This window comes from Dermacentor andersoni, chromosome 1, assembly GCF_023375885.2.
Source record: "Dermacentor andersoni chromosome 1, qqDerAnde1_hic_scaffold, whole genome shotgun sequence".
Classification (NCBI taxonomy): domain Eukaryota; kingdom Metazoa; phylum Arthropoda; class Arachnida; order Ixodida; family Ixodidae; genus Dermacentor; species Dermacentor andersoni.
The window spans coordinates 68,844,299-68,865,505 of record NC_092814.1 but is presented as its reverse complement, the minus strand read 5'-3'; the positions used below and the strand labels follow the sequence as shown (position 1 = coordinate 68,865,505).

Sequence of the window (21,207 nt, the reverse complement as noted above, 5' to 3'; positions counted from 1 at the left end):
AAAAGAATAAAACATACCACGGTCGGTACCCTAGCAGCGTAATCTTCCGGACGCTTGAACTTAGGCAGAGCAGTACTAGAGTCTTTCAATAAGTACGGCAGTATTACTAGACCCGTGGCTTGTGCCTAATTGACAAAGGAAAATATGTTTGCAGCTGTAAGTGATAGAACCAGATTACCAGTCGGAAATAAGAAATATTGTGCGCAGTAAGAAGAAGCGGCGGCAAAAAGGAATTAAATGGCCAATAGTTTCTAGTTCGTTACGAATAGATGTTGGTCAATAATTTATCACCTAAGCACCATGGAGTCCGGCAGCACTACATGCATCACAAATGAAGCGTTACTCAGCGTTCGGACAGCAGCGCACCGCGCATCACGGTAGCCACGCGCAGATTCGCGGCGGCGCCGCTACATGGCGCAGCGTGTGCAAAGGCAAGCGTCGAGAGGCGATCCCGGCTGTAGTACAACCTGCTACGTGATTCGTTTCGGCGGTGGCAGTTCGCTCCGTTGCTTGCTAATCTCATTAATGTCGACGCTTCTTAATTTTGGGATTGGCAAGAAATTTTCGCAAAAAAAATTACTGCCTAAATTAATCTGGTTCTACAGTAACCAGGGCACATATTCTGGGACGATCACTTACGGTGAATCAGCAAAACCTGGTGAGCTGGTTGAGCACTATACGACACGCGAAGGCGATAGTATCACCGAAAGTTAGTCGGAGAACACGCCCCCCGATTCCCCGATTTTGCAGTTTTCTTTAACAAGCATAATCAAATTATGTGCAGTGGGTGCAGAGAATGACGGCCCAAGAAAAACGGAAGTGCAAACAGAGGGGAGAGCGTTTGCCTATGGATCTCACGAAAACCACGTTCGCCGAATACCTCGTCCGCGCAACCTGGACAAAAACGCGTAAACGGTGCTCGTCAATGACAGTGGTCGGACCGGCACCATGTCTAATCTGCGCAGCTCGACGCGCGCGCGCGTTCGTGCGAGGAGGGGCTTGCCACCACAAACGTGCGGGTGCAACAAAGTTCACAGCTGAGCAACGGCGACAACAGCTGCGGTCTCGCGCTGTGGCGGCTGCGTATATGACGGCCGCCACGGGAGACTCGCGGCGCAACGAAAGTAGCACAGAGCGCGCGCGTGTGTGCGCGCGCGCAACGTTCCCAATCAACACTTGCACACCGGACTCGGAAATGCCAGAGAGTAGTGACCTTATACTACGCACTTGCTTTCATTTATAGTTTTTTCTCTTCTACACCTCATGCGCTGAGCGCGTCACCAGAGCTACTAGACGACGCTGCAGGACGTACTCCATGGAGCAGCGAAAAGAACTATAATGGCGCAAGAAACGCCAACTTTATCGAGCTTACATCAACATGCACAGAACAGTAAGCTCGCTAACAGGACTACTTTCTTCGAAGTAAACCTGCTCCTAACAAAACAAAGCGTTACGCAACAGAGCGGGGACTTTCGATCATGTGTTTATACGGACGGCAGCTGGCGTCTTTCAACGGATGCGAAGCTTCGCACTCTTGAAAATAAACATTACTCTAAATATACATGCTTCCCATCAAACACGATACCTGCTTCCCCCGCCTTGGTTGTGAATACATACAGTAACACCAAAGATGATGCTAGAATGCAAGCGCGGTCGTGCGAAAAGTTTGTGCGAACTGAAGCTAACGACTTCAGCAACATCGCATTATCAAACCAAACCTGCATATTTCGAGTATCAACGTTGGACTTAGCTCAGCTAGAAGGGCGCTTGAACATATGGAAGACGAAACTTGTCGGAAAGCACCTCAAATTGATTTTCCTGATGTATACAATCTTCCAATGCAATCTGTCCATTGCACTCATTTGATTACCAGACAGGCGCGCCCGACAACAGGAGAGAACGGGGAAAGCCACTTGCAGTAAAGTTATTTTAGCCAAAGATCTGGAACGTCTCTGCGTGGACCAACCTGGCGGGAGGTTGTAACGCGCGACAAGCACTATACTGCTGCAGTGCAGGAGCAGCAGTGGCAGCACACAGGCTGCCACACAAGTCCACAGCTGCGCGCAAGATCCCTCGTCCCTGTACCGCGCTCTGGAAAAGCAGTTGTCCCGCCGCCGTGTATATTTTGCAGCGACTCGGCTGCTTGCTGACGCGTATACGGCGTAAAGAGCTAAGTTAAGCGAGCAAGTTCGCTAACACAAACACAGAACAGAACCTTGGCATTATGCGTTTAGACCTGGAGCCGTAGTACACAATTCATGGAAAGGCTGTCGATAGGACGAACAATGCGCAGCAGACGAAAGCACGGCGTTTCAAAAACGTGCCGCTAGAAACATGCAATTCGTGTGCGCAAAGTTGCGCGAGCTCGGATCAATTAGAAAACGCACATTTTGTAAAAGGAGCAATGCTAGTTTCAAGCAGTGACGTGCAGAGCAATGGGCCACACTGTCAAAGCGCGTGGCGCGTTCGGACGCTCCGCGTTGACCGTGCGCCAGCTGCGCGGGGACGTAAGCAGTAACATTGATTAACGCGCCTTCGATGCGGCACGACTTCCATCCGGACCTGAGGAACGGCAGCGCAAGCCAGAATGGCCAACACACGCGGCAAGCATATGCTAAACGGTCTTGGACAGCTATGCTTGCTTGGCAGAGGTGTCTACTACTGAATTTCCGGACGTACAAGGGCCTGTTAACAGAATGACGCCGGATAACTGCAGCTGTTTTTCCACTACCTAAACATTTACACTTAGGTTAACCTTAATGCCGGAACAAAAGATGAAACGCAAGGTTCCGCTTTCCATATTAACCGTTAACATACGAAACGACGCCGCGTAACGACTGTGCTTCCGGCCGCAAAGGAAAAATACGGAAGAGAGTCATCCGGCATATACGCTGTACGGTGAGACTTGTGAAAGTTTAGGGAGAGCTCGACTATGATCCGAGATAAAGCAGTAATACAACGCTACAGTGACATTCTCGAGGTACTTGTCAAATTAAATTGATGTACTGTTGAGTTTTCGCGTCTCCTGCACATAATTGCACGGATCCGTAACAAGCTTCTGGCAGAATCTAAGCGTCGACAAGTGACGATTGTGTTACAGGTTATAAAACTGATTAAATTAATGCGAACAACGTACCAGCCAATTGGGTTACATAACACTGACGACATTATATTCCATTATATTTAACTGGTAAGCCTCTGTAACCGAAGATGTCTTCGTAAGGAAAATAAATGTTCGGCTTTCAAAAGCCATTAGCGTGCGCGTCCGGACGACGTACGACCAAAAACGCTAGTGGCATTCTCCCATTAGAGAGTTAGTTTAGGGGACGCAAGCCGCTTGCGTCCCCTAAACTAAATCTATTATCCCGACGCTGGACGTACGCAGGCTAGCCTGCACAAATATGGCAAGAAAAATTGCACGGGCAGTCTGATCAAAGGTAAAGTTTCGAATTTACATCAAAGCAAACGGGTTACAGGAAGACGAAGTGGAACGAACAGCGAGCGAGCGAGCAAGGTATACGCCTCAGCCCTGAGCTAACGTTTTGACAAGAGTACTTGATATTCGTCAGAACTCCGATCTGCTTTCCTTGGCAAGGTTTCCTCTTTCCCAAGGGCGAAGAGCCTACAGAAGGTAGGGAATCGCATAAGGTGATGACTGGGGTAAGATGTTTTGTGTACAAATCCCCTTACACCCAGTCATCACTTTACTCTTTCCTACCTTAGGCTCATCGCCCTTGAAAGAGGTAACTTTGCCAAGGAAAGCAGATGGGAGACCTGACGAATACCAAGTACTCTCGTCGAAACGTTAGCTCAGGGCTGAGGCGTATACCTACTGAGTTGTCTTCAGGTGGTTTGCGTGCGTCTTGAAGCTCACTGACAGCTGTATAAAAGCGCAGTTAAAGGTTAACGAAAGCAAAGAAAAGAAGAGGGGGAGCTCATCAGCCGTGCTCCACTGTTTGGTACCATCTGAGCTATGTACGTTAAAAATGAATACAGACGAAACGTACTCTACAGAGCTACATTCGATACAAAGCCCGGGCCACCCCGACAGCGCGAATTCCTGCCGGCTGCGTAAGCAGTGCGAGGCTGTTTCGGCAAAACCATTCTTGGCGTCAACAAATAACGCGATTCGATTATTTGAAGTATGATTCCGCCGTAACGTGACACAAATGTAGCAAACTTCCGGGCCCTTGTCACAGCAAGCTCAAGATCGTTGTCACTGCAAGTACGAGGAAGCCATTTGCTGTTAAAAGTACACTAAAAACCGTTGCACACCCTTTGGGGTGTATATTTCCCACACAACGATAATCGTGATCTGTCTTGTCCGCATTTTCTTTAATGCGGCGAGCCCGGTACTTTCCAGTAACGACGAGCAGTTTGCGTTAAAACGACGAGCCAAAAGGCTCGTTATCAGCATGACATAGCATTCCCGACAGGAAAGTAACGAGCGCAGCGTTTTCAAGAAAGGAAATGCGGGCAAGAGATGACTTATTGTTGTGTGGCAAATATACACTCCAAAGGGTGTAAACTTTTCTTAGAGTGTAGCTCGCCGAAGTTGCTGTTTAGTGGCTGCTTACTGTTAGAAATTTCAGGAATTCTCAAATAGTTCCTAATCATGTCCACATATAGTGCGCTATTGTGAAGAAACATACCTGCGTGCTAAACAATGATATCAGGCATGAATTAATAGTGTTGCCGCGATGCAATTGTTTCGACCGGTTACCGGGATATTTTTCCCGTGTCTCGGTAAAGGACAGCTTAGAACAAGTTTGCCGATTCAAGATAAAACCCGTTATACGAGGATTTGTGAAAATACTTCTAAAAAGTCCAACTATCATTCTGCGAATGCAGTGGCATTACTGTACGTACAATCGTCATCTGCAGGAAAGAACACGCGAGCGCGCGGGAAGCAGCCTCGTCGGCCACATGTTGCGCGGCCCCGCGGCGAGATGCAAAAACGAAAGGAGATGAGGCCACCGTTCCGCGTTCTGCTTGCACTCCCGTCCCGAATGATACTTTTACCTTGATCCTTTGTGGCACACCCGCAAACAAAACCATTTAATTTTATATATATGGACGCACTGTAGCTATCGTAACTTCAGAAACGGTGAGCGTGACAGATAACATTGTCCAATCAGATTCTTCTGCTCTGCGCTCGCATGCATTATCAACACAGAATGAAAGGGTGCAGGCAGTAGAGGCACCACCCACTCCTTTTCAAATCTCGCCGTCGCACCGCGCAACATGACGACGCGGCTGTCATACGCTCGCGTGTTGCCTTTCACAAAGATGACATTGTACGTACGTACGTTGAATTGAAAAACTTGACAGACTCGTAGGAGCCACATTTTCCTTTAAATTTTGACAGACTGGGTATTACACGAGTAAGGCTTATCGCTACCTAGCGGCACTGCATACTGCGCCGCCACTGCTACACAGAATACACAACCAATGATGACCCACACTAAGAAAGCCTTCAGTTGAACATTTGCGAATTTTTAAGCTTCGAAGTGGAGAAGGGGATAAAACAAAAGCACAGAAAAACTAAAGCAGCGAGCTCTTAAGCCACGCGCCCAATTCGGTACTGCGGTCAACTTCGCCTAACATGCATCACTGGAATTCCATCTTCATTGGAACATATCCAGGAAAATGGGGTCCATGACGTGTTCCCCGTAGAGCGGCGACTGCAGCGTAGCACTGAATCCCGTGTTTCGCAACATGCAGCCGATCAACCACCAACTGCTGCACTCGAAAACTATCGATTGACCGTTCTCCCATCGGCAAGCATTGATAAGCACAACGGTAGCTGACTGGGAGAGGGGATGTCACGGACGGAAACACCGAGCGATACGGAGACGGAAAGACTATCAGCCGCTCTTTGAGTGTTTTGGACATTGAGGCAACTGCTCCGCTGCTAAGGAACACAGAGGCCGTCTATTTCAGGCCCCACCCCAGCCCAAGTTCAAACAAAGGAACGATAAGGGAGAGCGCGTTCCCCACAGCGGCATGCCAAAGTCGAGTAGCTGCGGTCAGTCGCGTGCTCGACACAGGCACGCCCGCTGTTTAGCAGCCGAGATTGGTGAGTAACTACGTGCCGACATGTTAATGGCACGCCAGCAAAGGTCGACAACAAACCGTTGACCGCTGCCAGTTCACCGCTAACAGGGCGCGCTGGGCTATCTGCTACACATCACAGCATGCGACGGACAACCAATACAGCATGCATGCATGCCTTCGGACCGGTGAAGTTTCGCGATCTTTCAACGTCTCTTGCCATGTTCTGCAATACTGCTGGAATAGGAAGTTCCGTCAGCTTATGCACACAAATCGCAGAGCATACTTATGCCGCGCAAGCATGCAAATCTATTCTCGAGAATTCTCAAACTCTGAAAAATTCTACGCGCTTAATTGAATCGCCCATTACAAAGAGACCAGCCGTTCCGTGTCGACTGAAATATGCGCCTTTTAATAGCTTTTACAAACAAAAGTATTCCGGCCGCACGGAGTCGGTCCGGCGAGTCGGCACTTGGAGCCCTTCGATCGCCGTCGCCTCAGTATCGACCTGGTTGTGCAAACTAACGGACGGCAATAGCAGCCTGTTGACGCCGCCGGTCATTCGTTCAGACGAGAGTGCGAGCTGCTGGCGGCGAAGAGCACGCGGAAAATGGTTCGGCGACACTCGGAAGAGACTAGCCGCAAAGCCAAGGAAGCGCACTGCACCGACTCCACGTTATGTTAATGCCTATACTTCTAAACGTAACATAAGCAGCACAAACCAGACCTATGTCAACCTTAGGTATCCGCTGGCGACGCCTACTCTGGTCATTTGGAAGCACGAATTAAAGCGCTAACATCTCAATTAGCGACGGGAACCAACGTGCCGAGCGACGCTGTCCCCGAGCGGAGGTGGTGTGTGCTACCGAAGTGCGCTCTGTCTACACCCGTAAGGGTTTTTGCACTGGTAACACCCTTACCGTTACACTCTTAAGATTACACCATTTTGCCACAACGATAATCGTCATGTCTTGTCTGCATTTCCTTTCTTTAACGCGGCGAGCCCGGTACTTCCCAGTAACGAACGGCATGCGTGTTATCAGCATGACACAGCATTCCCGACAGGAAAGTAGCGGGCGCGGCGTTTTCACGAGAGGAAACGCAAGCAAGGCAGATTACGATTATTGCGTGGCCGATGTACTCCAAAGGGTGTACTTTTGCCGAAGAGTGTAGGGTCTTACAAAAATTTATAGAGGCCGACAACGGAGCTCCAACTAAACGTGCGAGAACAAAAGGCGTAGTTGAGAACAATGTAATCATTCTGACAACCTTGGGCGCGCACAAATAACGACAGGAGAGTTTCACAGGAAAAAAGATTAAATCATGATGTTTAACGTGCCAAAATCACGATCTGATTATGAGGCACGCCGTAGTAGAAGACTCAGGAAATTTGGACCACCTGGGGTGGTCGAAATTTCCGATGTTCCCACTGCGTGCACTTAAATCTAAGTACACGGCTGTTTTCGTATTTCGCCCACATAAAAATGCGGCCGCCGTGGCCTCGTGGCCTCGGCATCCCGCGACCTCGTGCTTAGCATGCCTAACACCATAGCCACTAAGCAACTACGGCCGGTAGTTTCACAGGGAGAGATATCAAACTCCTGTCGGATATTACGGTGCGCCCAAGGCTGTCAGAATGATTACACAGTTTTCAACTAAGTCTTGTCATCGCACGTTCAGTTCGAGCTCCGTTGTTGGCCTCTAAATTTTTTGCAAGGCCCTAAGGGTAAGTGTTACCAGTACAAAACAACCGTAAGGGTGTAAACATTTTTACAGGGTATAGACCTGCGAGTTTTGTTTGAAGTCCTCCGCTCATATGTTCAAGCAATGCAGACTGGCACCCTGAAGAACTTTCTACAGCTCGTTCTTTCCTTTGAGTCCATGATTACCGCCTTCGCAGCGAACTTTACCTTATAATATGGCTAGTTTTCTTCAACCTCGTGCAACTAAAAATCACCGAAAAGTGCCGTTTATTATGCAATGGAACTGCGCTGGGATTATAAGTCGATTAGCAGAACTGAAATTACTTTTGAAAGAAACTTGTGTTCCCTGCAGTATTGGCCCTCTCGGAGGCTGGCCTACCAAGGGGGAGATCTGACTGGATATGTCGCACACACGAATTGCAGCATAGTCATTTCCCGCAGGAAGTGCCGCCCTTTACATACGAAGAGAGATTCCTCATGTGGCTGTGAACGTCACCGATCTTTGCACCGATAGTATTGAGGTAGCGGCTGTGAGGATACGGCTCGGCTTCCGAACTCTGTTGCATCCGTATACGTGTCTCCGCGGAAGAAGGTAGCAATGGATTTGTTTCTCCAGCAGCTTTGTGACCGTTGCCCAGCGCCCCGAATTATCTGCGGTGACTTCAACGCCCATCACTTTGTCCGGGGTGACAGGAACAGACTCCCGCGGACGCAAACTTGTAGAAATTATCGACAGTTTGGACCTGTGCGTGGCCAATGACGGAAGCCCTACTTTCTTCCGGCCTCCAGCCTCAGCCACATCTATAGACCTAACCTTGCGTCCACCTGACGGACGTGTGAAGTGGTCAACTGCACCTGACAGCATGGGAAGTGATCACTATCCAATTTTAGTGTTTACTGCCGACTTCCATATGCGCGGCGCTAAAATGAGCCATGTTGTTAATTGGGACAAATACAGGGAGCAACTTGCAAGTGTTTCTGGAGATGTGATAGAATGATTTATGGTAAGATGGCTGCTACCATGGCGGTCACGTTGCCTAATCATTTTCCGACTCCGGATTTAAAACTCGGGAACCTTTGCGCAGCGCGCAGAAGGGCGCAGCGACAACTGATGCGGAAGAAGGACGACAGATCCTTGAAGACGACCTTCAACAGGCTTAACTCTGCCATTCGACGCCATAAGAACAAGCTCTGTAGGTTGCAGTGGGTGTCCTGCGCTAGCTTGACTTTTTTCACCGATGACGACAATTTGGCGAGTCAATGGTAGCCTTGCTGGTGATTCTCGTCCTAGTAAGCCTTCCGAAGCGCTTGCATTGCTCAAGCAGAAACCTCTCGCGTGCTTGGCAGAGGAATTTGCAGATGCATTTGTACGTGCAAGCTCAGGAATTCATCCATGTGCTCGGCCTGCAACATCTTCGTCCGTTATGGACGCCGCGTTCACACTTCGAGAGCTACAGACTCAGCAGCCTGCGGCGTCGATGTGCACCAGGTCCTGACGGCATTACCAACCAGATGATGCAGAACCTACCTCTAGAACACCGGAAGATGCTCCTAAGCTATCTCAATCGAGTGTGGGAGACTGGTGACGTTCCTTCATGGAAGGTGGCTTGTGTTGTCCCAGTGCTGAAGCCCGGCAAAGAAATGACAGACTTGGCCTCGTATCGTCCTATATCAATGGCGTGTGTGGCTAAGCTCATGGAGAAGCTGGCAAGTAAGCGTTTATCTTGGTGGCTCGAAGGTAGAAGGGCTCTGCCAACATGCATGACTGGATTCCGAACAGGTTTAAGCGCGCAAGATAGCGTCTTGGACTTGATAAGCCATATTGAACATCATAGAGCTTTCGGCCTTTCAACACTAGTTATTTTCCTAGACGTATCAAAGGCTTATGATAGAGTCCTTCAGAGCTCAATACTAAATAGCTTGCAGGCCATAGGCGTACAGGGCTATCTTCAGCGATTCATTCACTCACTTATCAGTGATCGTAAAATTCAAGTGCGGTTAGGAAGTACCATAAGCACCGAAAGGGCGGTATCGCGAGGTGTACCTCAGGGAAGTGTTCTTTCCCCGACGCTGTTTAATGTTGTAATGGCTGGTCTTCCCGCTGAAGTGCAAAAACATTGCAGGCATATCCATTTGTCGACATATGCGGACGACATTTGTATCTGGTTAAGCGGATATCAACACAAGCGTTTAGCTATGATTGCTCGACAGGCATTACTTTCAGTTCAAAATTACCTTCAAGGTGTTGGGTTGACTCTCGGTGGAAAAATCTGGCTTCGTGTTTCCGGGTAGAGGAAGACGGTATATGCGCGGCTGAAGATAGACCTTGATCAATCTTGCCTTCGTCAAGTGAAGCACAAGCGCTTTTTGGGCGTCATTATTGACTACCGTCTACAGTGGCGACGAGCTGTGGACTATTGTGACATCACTATCTCCGCGTCTCAATGTGATCCGTAGAGTTGCAAGTGAGCAATGGGGAAATCACCCTTCAATGATCAGGCTGCACGATGCACTAGTGACGAGTCGAATAACGTACCAGCTTCCTTTAATTTCCCCCTCGCTATCACAGCTGGAACGACTTGAGGTTTTGCACAGAAAAGGCCTAAGGAGGGCTCTTAGCGTTCCGCAGACTGCTCCCAACAATGCAGTACTTTGAGTCTATCGAGACCTCTTAGCCTAGTCTCTTCACAAAGGTTATTGATGCAAATTGGCCGCCTCAAACAGACGGCAGCCGGCCGAGCCCTTCTACAGCGCCTTCGAAAGAGATCTGAATCCCGAGCGTACTTGGCACTAAATACTCTTGGTTACCTGGGTCTTGACACTAGAGGTCGAATTAAGAGGTTGAAACCACCTTGGTCTTTCGCGAGCCTCGCTTGTTCGTTGACAATTCCTCACGTTCGTGCTACGCGGAGTTCTTTGGCGGCAACGCGTTCGCTCGTACTGGAACATGTTGAAACTGAATATGCACGCCATCTTCAAATTTTTACTGATGGCTCTGTGGACAAGGTCAGACGATCTAGTGCAGCTGCTTTTCACATTCCCTCTTTGAAGTATGATTGGTCGGTTCGCTTCACTGCAGTCGTGTCCTCCACAACGGCCGAAAGCGTTGCCAATGAGGCAGCTCTAAAGAAGCTACGGTTTTGTACGCCTCAACCTGTTGTCATTCTTACAGATCCGAAATCCGCCCTTCAAAGGTTAGAGCACGGGTTGCCTACTGATGCCTGATGTCTAAGCTCCCTACGCTCGGTGCACAGTCTCCATATCAAAGGCTTCTCCATACGATTCCAATGGGTGCCCTCGCACATAGGTATCATAGGCAACGAGATGGCGGACAGCCTCGCCAATAGAGCGCTGTTTGGGAATCTTTTGAGAAAAGTGCCTCAAGAGGACAAGAGACTCTTCAGAGAAGCGGTGTCGTGCCACTTCAGCTCTTTGTGGAGCTCACCTCACAAGCCATGTGTGACCAAGGGTCTCAAAAGAAACCAAGCCACTTTACTGCTCCGCATTCGCACGGGCTCTGCTCGTACCCCTGCGTGGATCTATAAGACTGGCCTGGCGTTGTCTCCATTATGTTCAACGTGTGGTGTGTGCGGTGACATAAAACATTACCTTATGTGCTGTATTCTGTATAACGCGGAAAGGAGTGTGTTATTCGGGTCCCTAAAGAAGACAGGAATTCCTCAGTTTTCTGCAGGACATTGTTTTCCCGGAGTGACAGTGTTTTAGGAGTGACTATGTAGTTGTGAGGTCTGTGTCTAATTTATGTATTTTAAGTGTCGCTACGGTGGAGCAATTGCCGGCAGCTACTGCAAGGCTAATCCCACCAGTAGCCTACAACCACTCAACTACAGGGTATAGACTCAACGCACTCAAACAATTACGTACATGCAACAAGTTGCATAGGCGCATCAAGCGAGGCAGCACCTCATATTTCAGCTTTACTAAGCGCCTCCAACACTGCAGCATTTGCTGCGCTGACGCCGCAAGCATCCCCTGGGACGCAAGGAATTGTGCGTCGCCACACACTTACGTTACGCTAGCGTGTCAAGCAGATAAAATAGATCTAATTTATTAACGTTTCCGGAGTGGGAGCGTATGATCTTCGGCACCACGGCATACTTGAATATGTTATTCTACTCAGCTGCTCTAGCTCCCCCGCTTACATATAATACGCATCATTTTTTTCATCACTAAAAAGGAGGAAAGTTCTGGATCAAAGGAAGCGTCTATACTCTGCGTGCGCACACGCAGCTCCGTTTACTCCAGCCAACGCTGAACACAACGTATTCGCGTGGGAGGAGCCTCCTGAAAGGGCACAATGCTTTTCGACTTCCGAAGTGCTGACGTACGTATACGCTGTGCCGCTGGCCTCATGAGTCATACGACTCGATCAGACTAACTAGAACAAAAGGGTGTTAACCCAGGGACCGATTTTTATTAGTCATATCACAAGTGCTCGTTCGATCAGACCAAAGAATACGAAAACCAATACTCCGTAGAACGAGGAACGCTGGGCAAATGTTCGGCGCCAACTAGCACACAAAGCTTTGCGTTCTCGGCTTGATGTCGAACTAATCACCACCCGATTTAATTACTCGCTTTTATACTAGTCCGCATTCGCGCGCCTGATCGATATCCAGTCACTAGCCCAAATAAATATAGCGTGTTAAGCTAAATTGCACAACCTGCACAAATGCCTGCACCTGCACAAATGCCTGCACCTGCACAAATGCCTGCACAAACCTGCACAAATGCTCGGGTCTGCTTCAAAACCCATTGTAGCAATTAACTGAAAACAATATATAAAACAATGTGTACGTAATAGCGAAGCTTCCACAGAAACTTCACCTGAAGCATGGAGGCCGGAGGATCGAGCCTGCGCCGCTTAAGCGCATGGAAAAAGGATATATTCTGCGCAAATTACTGCAAAAAACATTGTCGCCGATAATGAGTTCTTTTTTTTCTGCGACGAATACTCGTGCCGGAGCCTGACCACCGACTCCGCGGTCGGCGGGCATGCACTGACGAGAGCACGAGGCACACTCCGAAAATGTCGATTGACAGAAACCACTGGGTTCGTTATGAACGCGAGGAGAGCGAATTGATTCACACAAGTCCGGATCCCCGTCATCGATTACACAAAACGCGCTTCTCTCGAAGACAGGGCTAAGCGGCAGCCAGAGTCGAGGCGAGCAGCAGAAAGAGGAACAGTGTCGGGTTCTTTGCTGGCCCAAAATGCACATTGACAAGCGAACCAGACCGACTCAAGCAGGCGGACCGACCCAGCCGGTCCGGCTTTCGCGAACCTGACAGGCATTTCAGACACTCGATCCGCTCTTGCCAGGTTCATGTAAATCGTAGGTCGGCATACTCGCAAGCACACCGACTCATACTCGCGCGCGACACTGATCCACAGGCGTGAGATGAAGCAGACAATGGGTGTGATCGAGTGGACGTGGGACAGGAATGAGAGAGTGTCAATGAGTTCTCAATGGGCCAACGAGCGTCAAGGAGGGCTGGTTAACACGAACGAAAATCAGTGACGGCGATTTTGAATGGGCGTCAGTATACGTGGAGTGAGTGTTGGTATGCATGAGTGGGCGTGACCAGCAACGTAGTGAATGAGTGCATAGCCAACGAAAATAGCGAGTATCAGTTTATTTTTCCGACCTATGATGTAAACGACCTATTTGACGCTTAAGAGACGTCCAGAGCGGCTCGTGAGGTATCGCAAGGGCGGAAGATCCGACTAATGTTGCGGGGAGGTCGTTTAAAATACTGCGATAAGCTTACAGCAAAAAAAAAAAAAAAATCTCGGTAATGTTTTTATGTGATTAACAGTCAGCGACATTCCTTATCCTCCATCTTCCTGTGAACCAATCTCTTGCTTCGGGAATGTTTAGAAACGCCATTTTCTGGACACATCGAATGTATAGCTGCGCTGCTACATTGTACGATTGGTTTAGAGGTTCGCATCCTCCTTGGAGCCATTCAGGCTATACTCAAGTCTGCAATATCCCTTCTGGAAGCGATATATACCGCGCGTTTCTGAGAAGGCACTCTGCTTTGTAAAAAATAGGGGATTCGGGATACTTTCTACTGATGAAGCTTCATGGTAGTGGCGGACATACGTTTGCGCGATCACCATTATGGTTAACAAAAATTCACGTTTTATTTTTACGACTACGAATCACGCTGCAATTGCAGAATTGAAGGCACTCAAGCATAAAGGGCTTTTCGTTTTGAGCAGTTGTTTCTCGAAACGTGTACTGTCAGTTTCTAGCAAGAAGGTATGATTTTGTGCTTTGGACTTCAATTCTGAAATTACATCATGCTCCTCAAGGCCATTACTTAAAAGTTAATTAGTGAATTTTTTTTACTGTATCGGCGATGGCTACGGAAACTGATGTCTACAGCTGCTACAAATCTTGGTGTATAAATATCATTTCGTCTCGAATCCCCTATTTTTCATATTCTGTGACAGTCGCCGCAGAAATGCGGTGTATCAAACTAGTTTTCGTTTACTCAACTTTAATACCTTAATATTGGATATTAAGCTTGCATATAGGTGCGCTACTTGTCAATAATATTTCGACTGAACTCCGGTGGCCGGGCTCCAGTATGTCTCCGAAGTATAAATTAGAGGCCCATTATTTGGAAGCAGTCGAGGGTGCGGATTCGGTTGGGCGAACGCGAAGGCCGGGCCACTGCAGTAGTGGGTAAAGCTAATATTACCCATCTCGTGGTTCCCTCGAGCCGGCAGTGGATGTCAACCGAGGGACCTGCAAACGTCGATTCCGCGAGACCGGCAACTTCCAGAAACCGTGCGAGACCGACCCTATAGCTGCACCGCTTTTTGCAGATTTATTGCGGATTATCGCCCCCAAGAGAAATGTGCCCAAACCTCATCTACCATTTCCCTTTCACAGCGGACCCGTTGCCCACTGGCTATGGCATTGCGCTGCTGGGCGCAATGAGTCACGTGGTTTCGATCCCGGCCACCGCCTTCCGATGGGGGCGGAGTAAAAAACGCGAGTGCACCGTGTATTGGGTGCCCGTTAAAGAACCCCAGGCGGTCACAATTAACAGGAGTTCACTACAGCGTGCCTCACAATCAGATCGTGTTCCTGGCACTTAAAATTAGCGATTTTTTTCTTTCCCCTTTCACAACGCAAACCAAACAGAAGGCACACACACACACAAAATCAACAATACGAGCGTTGTACATGTGCTTATTCTGCTGTTTAGAGCTGTTGTAGGGAAATAAATCGGTAAGATCTGGCTCATTTTAACGTATACTTCTAAATCATCTACGACTTCAGCGGCGTATAGCCCTCCCACGCTCGAAGCGTATAACCCTCCCCCGCTCGAATAGCGACGAATTTGTTCACCTTTAGCTAGGGCTCATTTAAGTGGTTTTCGGCAAAAATATTCGGAGGTCGTCGTACGGATAACGAGAACGCTGCTCGATAGCGTCCGGCGGGAACTGTAGATCGCAGGCCCGTCTCCCGATTAAACTGGCGAACTGGGCGAGTTTGTGCGAGTTCATTGTTAGGAAAAGCGCGAACTGACAAACGCCACTGAAGGACACAGGACGAGCGCCCACCATCAACTCGGTAACTTCGAATTGGCGACAGCACGGAACTGCGAGAGAAGACATGCGACAAAAGCTGTGAAAGCAGCCCACCGACTACAGCCCACGCCGCCATGACGCAGGCGGCCCTTATCGCAAAGGTTCGTCTGTCACGCGCGCTCGATAACAAGTTCCCAGGGGAGGAATCGAGAAAAGCTTGATCCACAAGCGGGCGACCAGGAGCGAACGACGCGGCGGCGATAACGGCCGCACATCGAAGCGCGTGCCACGGGTGCAATTTCTGTAGCAAATGAAAAAAAAAAACTGCAAACGCAGACATCAACGCAGGCCGACTCATTTAGACTTGCCGATTGAGTTTGCAATCACCCAGACTGCTAGCCTAGCTTGACTCGAACGCGTAGAAAATGCGACGCAGGGGAGAGATTTCCAACAATATGTGTGCGGGAAGGGGGCGAGAGAGAAGCGAATAACCTTACTGCATTCGACATGGGTACCCGCCTGCCGGGACCTATTAGAGGCAAGATGGCCGACTGCACGCCGTCGGCCCTTTTTGCGACGCGGATTCGATGCATTCAACCGCCGACTGAAAACTAGCGCATGTCTCAGCACGCTTTATAGGGAGGGCCTAGGCAGCCGTGCATGGCAGGCGTTGCCAAACAGTTGGACGAGAATACAAATCGATAACTGTCAGCTGCGCTCCGATTTGCGAACATGTCGACCCGACGAGAGGTTCGAAGACTGCAGTGTCACTTCACAGCAGCTGACTAGTGCGATCGAGCGTTTTCACAATAAAATGCATTAACTGGCTGGAGCCTTGTGCAGCCGACCTTGAATGACAGGCCACTTGACAATATAGCGTTCGCTTTTCATGTATGCTTCTCAACACTACTGAAGTTCTTCGCCAGTCATACGCACACCAGCTGGCAAGAGTGGAGGTGGTTGCATGCCCTTGGAAGGTGCTCGCTTAATAAGCCTGCGGATATATAAGCAAGAAGCAAGTTTCCTGCGTAGCTTTCGTGCTACTTTTAGGTGCATGCCAATTTCCGCTGTTGTGTGCTTGTACACATGAAATTTACATTTTTTCGGCACATTTTATCTGAAAGCTCAGTCTGCTTTAGGGTAGGGGAATGACACGGAAAGCTAGCCAGCGCACTCTCGTATTGAACCGAACCATGAAGAACCCAACGCCACCAGCTCGCTTCTCCTGTCGTCTGCTAGCAGCCAGATGCATTTGAATCCCATTTTCAGCGCGGCGAACGACTGCGGCCCGTTAATCACGCAGAGCAATAACCTTCACTGCCGCCCTTTCGAAGCGCATTTTTGCTCAGCTACAACAACGGCGATCACTTGAGCCCGCAAGCGGCATTTGAAAAAGATGCTGCCAGCAGTGTGAAGCACCGGCGGTAAGCAATGCTTTAAGCAAGGCTACGCAGCTGCGCTGCGATGTAGCCACTTGCCTAACACCATCCGCCGTGTGCGCTAAACGCGTATCCGACCCAACCCAGACACGCCCTACCGCGACTTATTGAGTCCGGTGCCACTAGTTCGACAAGCTAACTGTAATTGGTAAACTAAATGCGAGCCGAAAATTTGCAATCTGTTAGCATATATCTAGCAGCGAAACTAAGCATGTACGTATTGTGCTGGGCGTTCTCGCCGGCTGTATACCATGGTTATGCCTAAATGCATGTAGTAGTGTCCGAAGTGCTCTGCACCTGCGTCTACAGGGCGGATGCCGGCTATCTACTCTGGACGTACCCTGGGACAAAGACAAACCACAAAGTGTTTTTAAAGGTGTGAATTGAACAGAGATCAAGTTGAAGACTATGAAAGGTGGATTATGGACAACACATTTTAGAAGTCACTGTTGCAGTATCTATGAAACGGGCATGAATGCTTATATTTAGCTCCATTGTGACGTTATAGCCGCGTGACAACCCAAGCGAAATAAAAAATGTAACAGTGGAACACTTGGTATAGTCCACGTAGCAGCCATTTATCCGCCCACCCAGTTTCTCGGGAAAGAATGGCTGAGCGAGGCGGCGGGGGAAGTGAGGGCGTAGGAGAAGGGGCGATGCACTTTACTGATTAGATAAGCAAGAGGCCACGCCGAACATTTAGGGACGCGGCTTCAACCCGGTTATCGTTCACTTAACACTCAACTATAGGCCCATACTACACCTCGTTATGTTTTAAGACCCAAGGTCATGACATCCTATTAAGTACTAAATCACAAATTAAACAAATGCAGCGAGACTGTGCTCGTTTGAGGGTTTACGCAATACCCCACTGCATTGTCCGCAACGGATTCATTTGGACAAGTGGCAAGGCGCGCTATTGCGTAATGCGTCAAAGAATGAAGCAGCTATTGTATTTCTACGAGATGGCAAGATTAGTTTTTCTGCTTGACCGCACACCAAACATGCTGGCAGATGGCAACAAACTGGACACGGAGCGTACGAAGGGCATACACTTACACTCAGCGTTACGCGGTCACGCATCCTGTGAGCCGTTCACCGCCGCGCATCATAGTGACTCAGCGACACCGCCTTGAGCGTGCGCTGGCGGCGCTGAGTCATAACTACGGAAACAAACTGACCTCGTTGATTTCGCACAAAAACAGAGTTGCCTGTTGCAGTCAGCATGCATATTGTATAGTTTGCCAAAGCCTCCTCTGTCACTCCCTCCGTTCGTCCGTCCTCGCAAACCCAGCGGCTAGCCATTTCCTGCGATAAAGCGTGCAGGCGCTGAAAATTTCAAGCGGCGTAACTTGTCTGAAGTTAACTGACCGTGCAAACACGCATGTGTTATACACATGCGTAAAGATTTGACGCCATGTTCCAACCTAACCGAGAATATGACAGCTGCTTTATCCCCGCACACTAATGTGCAGCACCGTCTCAACCGAGCAGGATGGGACGCGAATCGCCGGGCTATCGGTGCTAAACTGAATTATATAGGAAGTGGGCGCAAGTTAAGGCAACGTCAAACGTCACGTCATTCGCGAACTCGCTGTCGCACTATTGCGCCCAAAATATCCTTAACCGGAGAAGTGAATGAATGAATAAATCATGTATTTGTCTAGGATGGCTCACTCGTGTAGTCTGAAAAGGGTGGCAGAAACATTTAAAAAAATGAGGGAGGGGAGGGGTGCGGGGGGCTGGCTGCAAAACCTGTCATCCCAAGAGTGATCCGACACCGCATCGCCGGTTCGCTTCCCTTTCCCCTCTCAAATTATTAACCGGTTGAAAACGTTATCCATCATTCTGTTAAGTCACTATACAACCATTAGTAATTCGCAGCAGCTGTATTAGTTCTCTAAGATGTACACAGGTGTCTCAGACAATAAGTATGATGCAACAAACGCAACTAGAGCAGACTGTTTCTTACTCTTTTTTTTTAACGCCGCAGAAATGCGTAAGAAATATTGCTACGAATCGTACAGCTGTTGCATTAAAAACAAAAGTACCAACAACAGCCGCCGCCTTCCACTCGGAATCTCAGCAGTTCCCAGCGCACTATACTTACTCATCCGCAGAGTGCGCACGGTCGTATTTTCCGCTCCCTTGGAATTTTAAATTTAAAGAAAGTGGCGAAAACAAAAATTCAATACGCACAACTAGCTCAAGAAATGGGCACTATTCACCTGACCGTTCTTAGCAGAATTGTTGCACGCACAGCAGCCAAACCAACGTAAAAAAAAAAAGAAAGAAAAAAAAAAAAAAAAAACGCTCGCCTGTCGCGCCTATCGGCCCAAAAACTGATGTAGGTAGGCGGGAGCGCGATCCCACTTGACGGGGGTGTTGGCTCCAACCGGAGGAACTGTCACAACCACAAAGCGGGCTCATGAAGGGCCCGGTTCGGCTGTAGCAGCACCTCGTCTGGTAGCCTGTCCGCAGCGGCCAATCTTACAGACACCGCCCATTCCGAAATTCGGCAGTTCGAATCCGCGTGAACGCACTGAAAAAAGAGCGCCCGGGGAGCTCGTTGCGGTGCAGCCATGCTTACCAGGCCTTGACTCGAATGAGAAGCTCTCCTTCGGCCGCGGTGGGTTCGGACTTCTTGAGGACTTTGACAGTCTTGAGACCCCCAAAGCCGGTGAGGACGATGGCCCGCATTTCTTTGGCCGGTGGAGCGGCCGCCGCCGCTTCCTCCGCCGGGGCGGCCGCTGCTGCCGCCGGCTTCTGTTCCTCCGTCTTCGTTGCTGCTTCGGTCTCGGACATGACGAGTTGCTCTTTTCAGCTAAATGCCTACGCGAAAAACTCGAGCGGTGCTCAGCCTGCGACAGCGGATCACCGAGAAGCAGACGTACTGAGCCTAGCGAACTGTGACTCAACTGGTGGCAGTTGGCGGCAGCGTTTGACAGCTAGAAGAAAAGCAACGCGCGCGCGCATCGCGGGCTGCGCAGGCGGCGTGAGAAGGCGGCGCGGACGCGCACTCTCGCGACGAAAGTAGTCCGGGGCGGTGGCGGCGGCGGCGAGCATTGTGGCTAAGCCCGCTCATCCGGGGGCAAGCAGCCGACAGCACCAACCGCTCCGATGGCTGCGCGCGCGTTCTGTGTCGCGGGCGGCGGCTCTCTGCCTTAGCGAATAAAACATTTTTGCCACTATTCTCCAGGATTATTGTTGCTTCATTGCAAAGAAACCCGCTCCTTTGACACCGCTCTCCATTGTGCCCATGAGCGATGAGGTGTGCGTGTCTCTGCTTGCAAGCGAGTATTGCAAGGCTTCTAGGCGGCGTGGGAGAATTTCAGGTGACACGTAAAGAGCCATCAATCTGATCTGCATGTCTTCCTAGTTTGTGAAACATGCTAGCGTTGGTAAGAGTGGCATTGGAGATGTTATCCTATCCGAAGTTCTTTTTGCACTGCCACATGATATTTAGGTGTCGCTTTAAAACGTTTCTTTTTTTCAATTTATCTTAGTGCGATTCTGTACAAATGCCAAGCACCACTTTAGACAAACGCATTACGAGAAGGAAGGAGGGGCACAGAGTGAGACTCAGCACTGCAAATAAAGTACGAGCCCCGCCCCTTTCTCTGCAACTTATCGCGCTGACAGGGATAGTAAAGACCGCATTTAAAACAACGGAGTGACTTGTTCTGAAGCCTTTAGCCATATAAAATTACCACATAACAAGAATAATGACTACCTATTGTTCACGATGCTGCTGCCAAATAACGAAATTAAGAGTAAATTTATGTATACAGTTGTTGCAAAATGATGGATGTGCTCCTCGCACAGGTGTGTGTGCGTTCTTTTTGTTCGTGTGTAGATAGCATTCTTATTCAAATAGTAATACCATTTCTAGGCATACGTTCACTGAATGGCTGGACGTGAAAAAAAGGAGAAGGAGAGAGAATTTTTCTGCTTTTCAACGACTCATTTGCATTTTATATGTGAACCATCACTTAATCTCTGCACTTCGTAAAGCACAAACCGCTATCGTGTAATGCAAAGTACTAGTTCATACATATGGAACTGCCATTTTAGATGTCAATTTTTTTGTCTATTTATTATAACCAAGAACAGTTGTGGCAGGCTAAATTTTCCTATAGCTTGCCGTTCGGAAGACATGAAATAAGGTTACACATATAGGACAATGTACCCATGCATGCGCATAGCCTATTTGCACCAGCTGCCATGATTCCCTGTGCAGACTTGTCGAGCTTATTAATGAATGGAGTATTTAGCGTTCCCGAAGTCCCTCTAGACAAACAATAAGTTGCGGCGGTTTTGAGTCTCTGGTAACAGACTTCCCCGACGCGGCTGCTTCGATTGAGCGTGCCTCAGCGCAAATATTCTTCACAGGGCGCTGCCTGAGCAGAGGCATGCGGCATCGAAAATGGAGCCCGTG

The 21,207-nt window shown here is 49.1% G+C and overlaps 1 protein-coding gene across 2 annotated transcripts in view; it reads right to left on the bottom strand.

Moving 5' to 3' along the window:
- The window catches only part of LOC126545583 (synaptic vesicle membrane protein VAT-1 homolog-like), a 69,532-nt gene extending 49,806 nt beyond the window's left edge, over window positions 1–19,726 (bottom strand). For both annotated transcript variants that reach the window (XM_050193503.3, XM_050193504.3), the window contains exon 1: window positions 19,360–19,726. In XM_050193503.3, coding sequence (XP_050049460.1) covers window positions 19,360–19,574 — 215 coding nt within the window. In that variant the 5' untranslated portion in view covers window positions 19,575–19,726. The remainder of the gene's footprint in view (window positions 1–19,359) is intronic.
- Window positions 19,727–21,207: the final 1,481 nt, after the last annotated feature.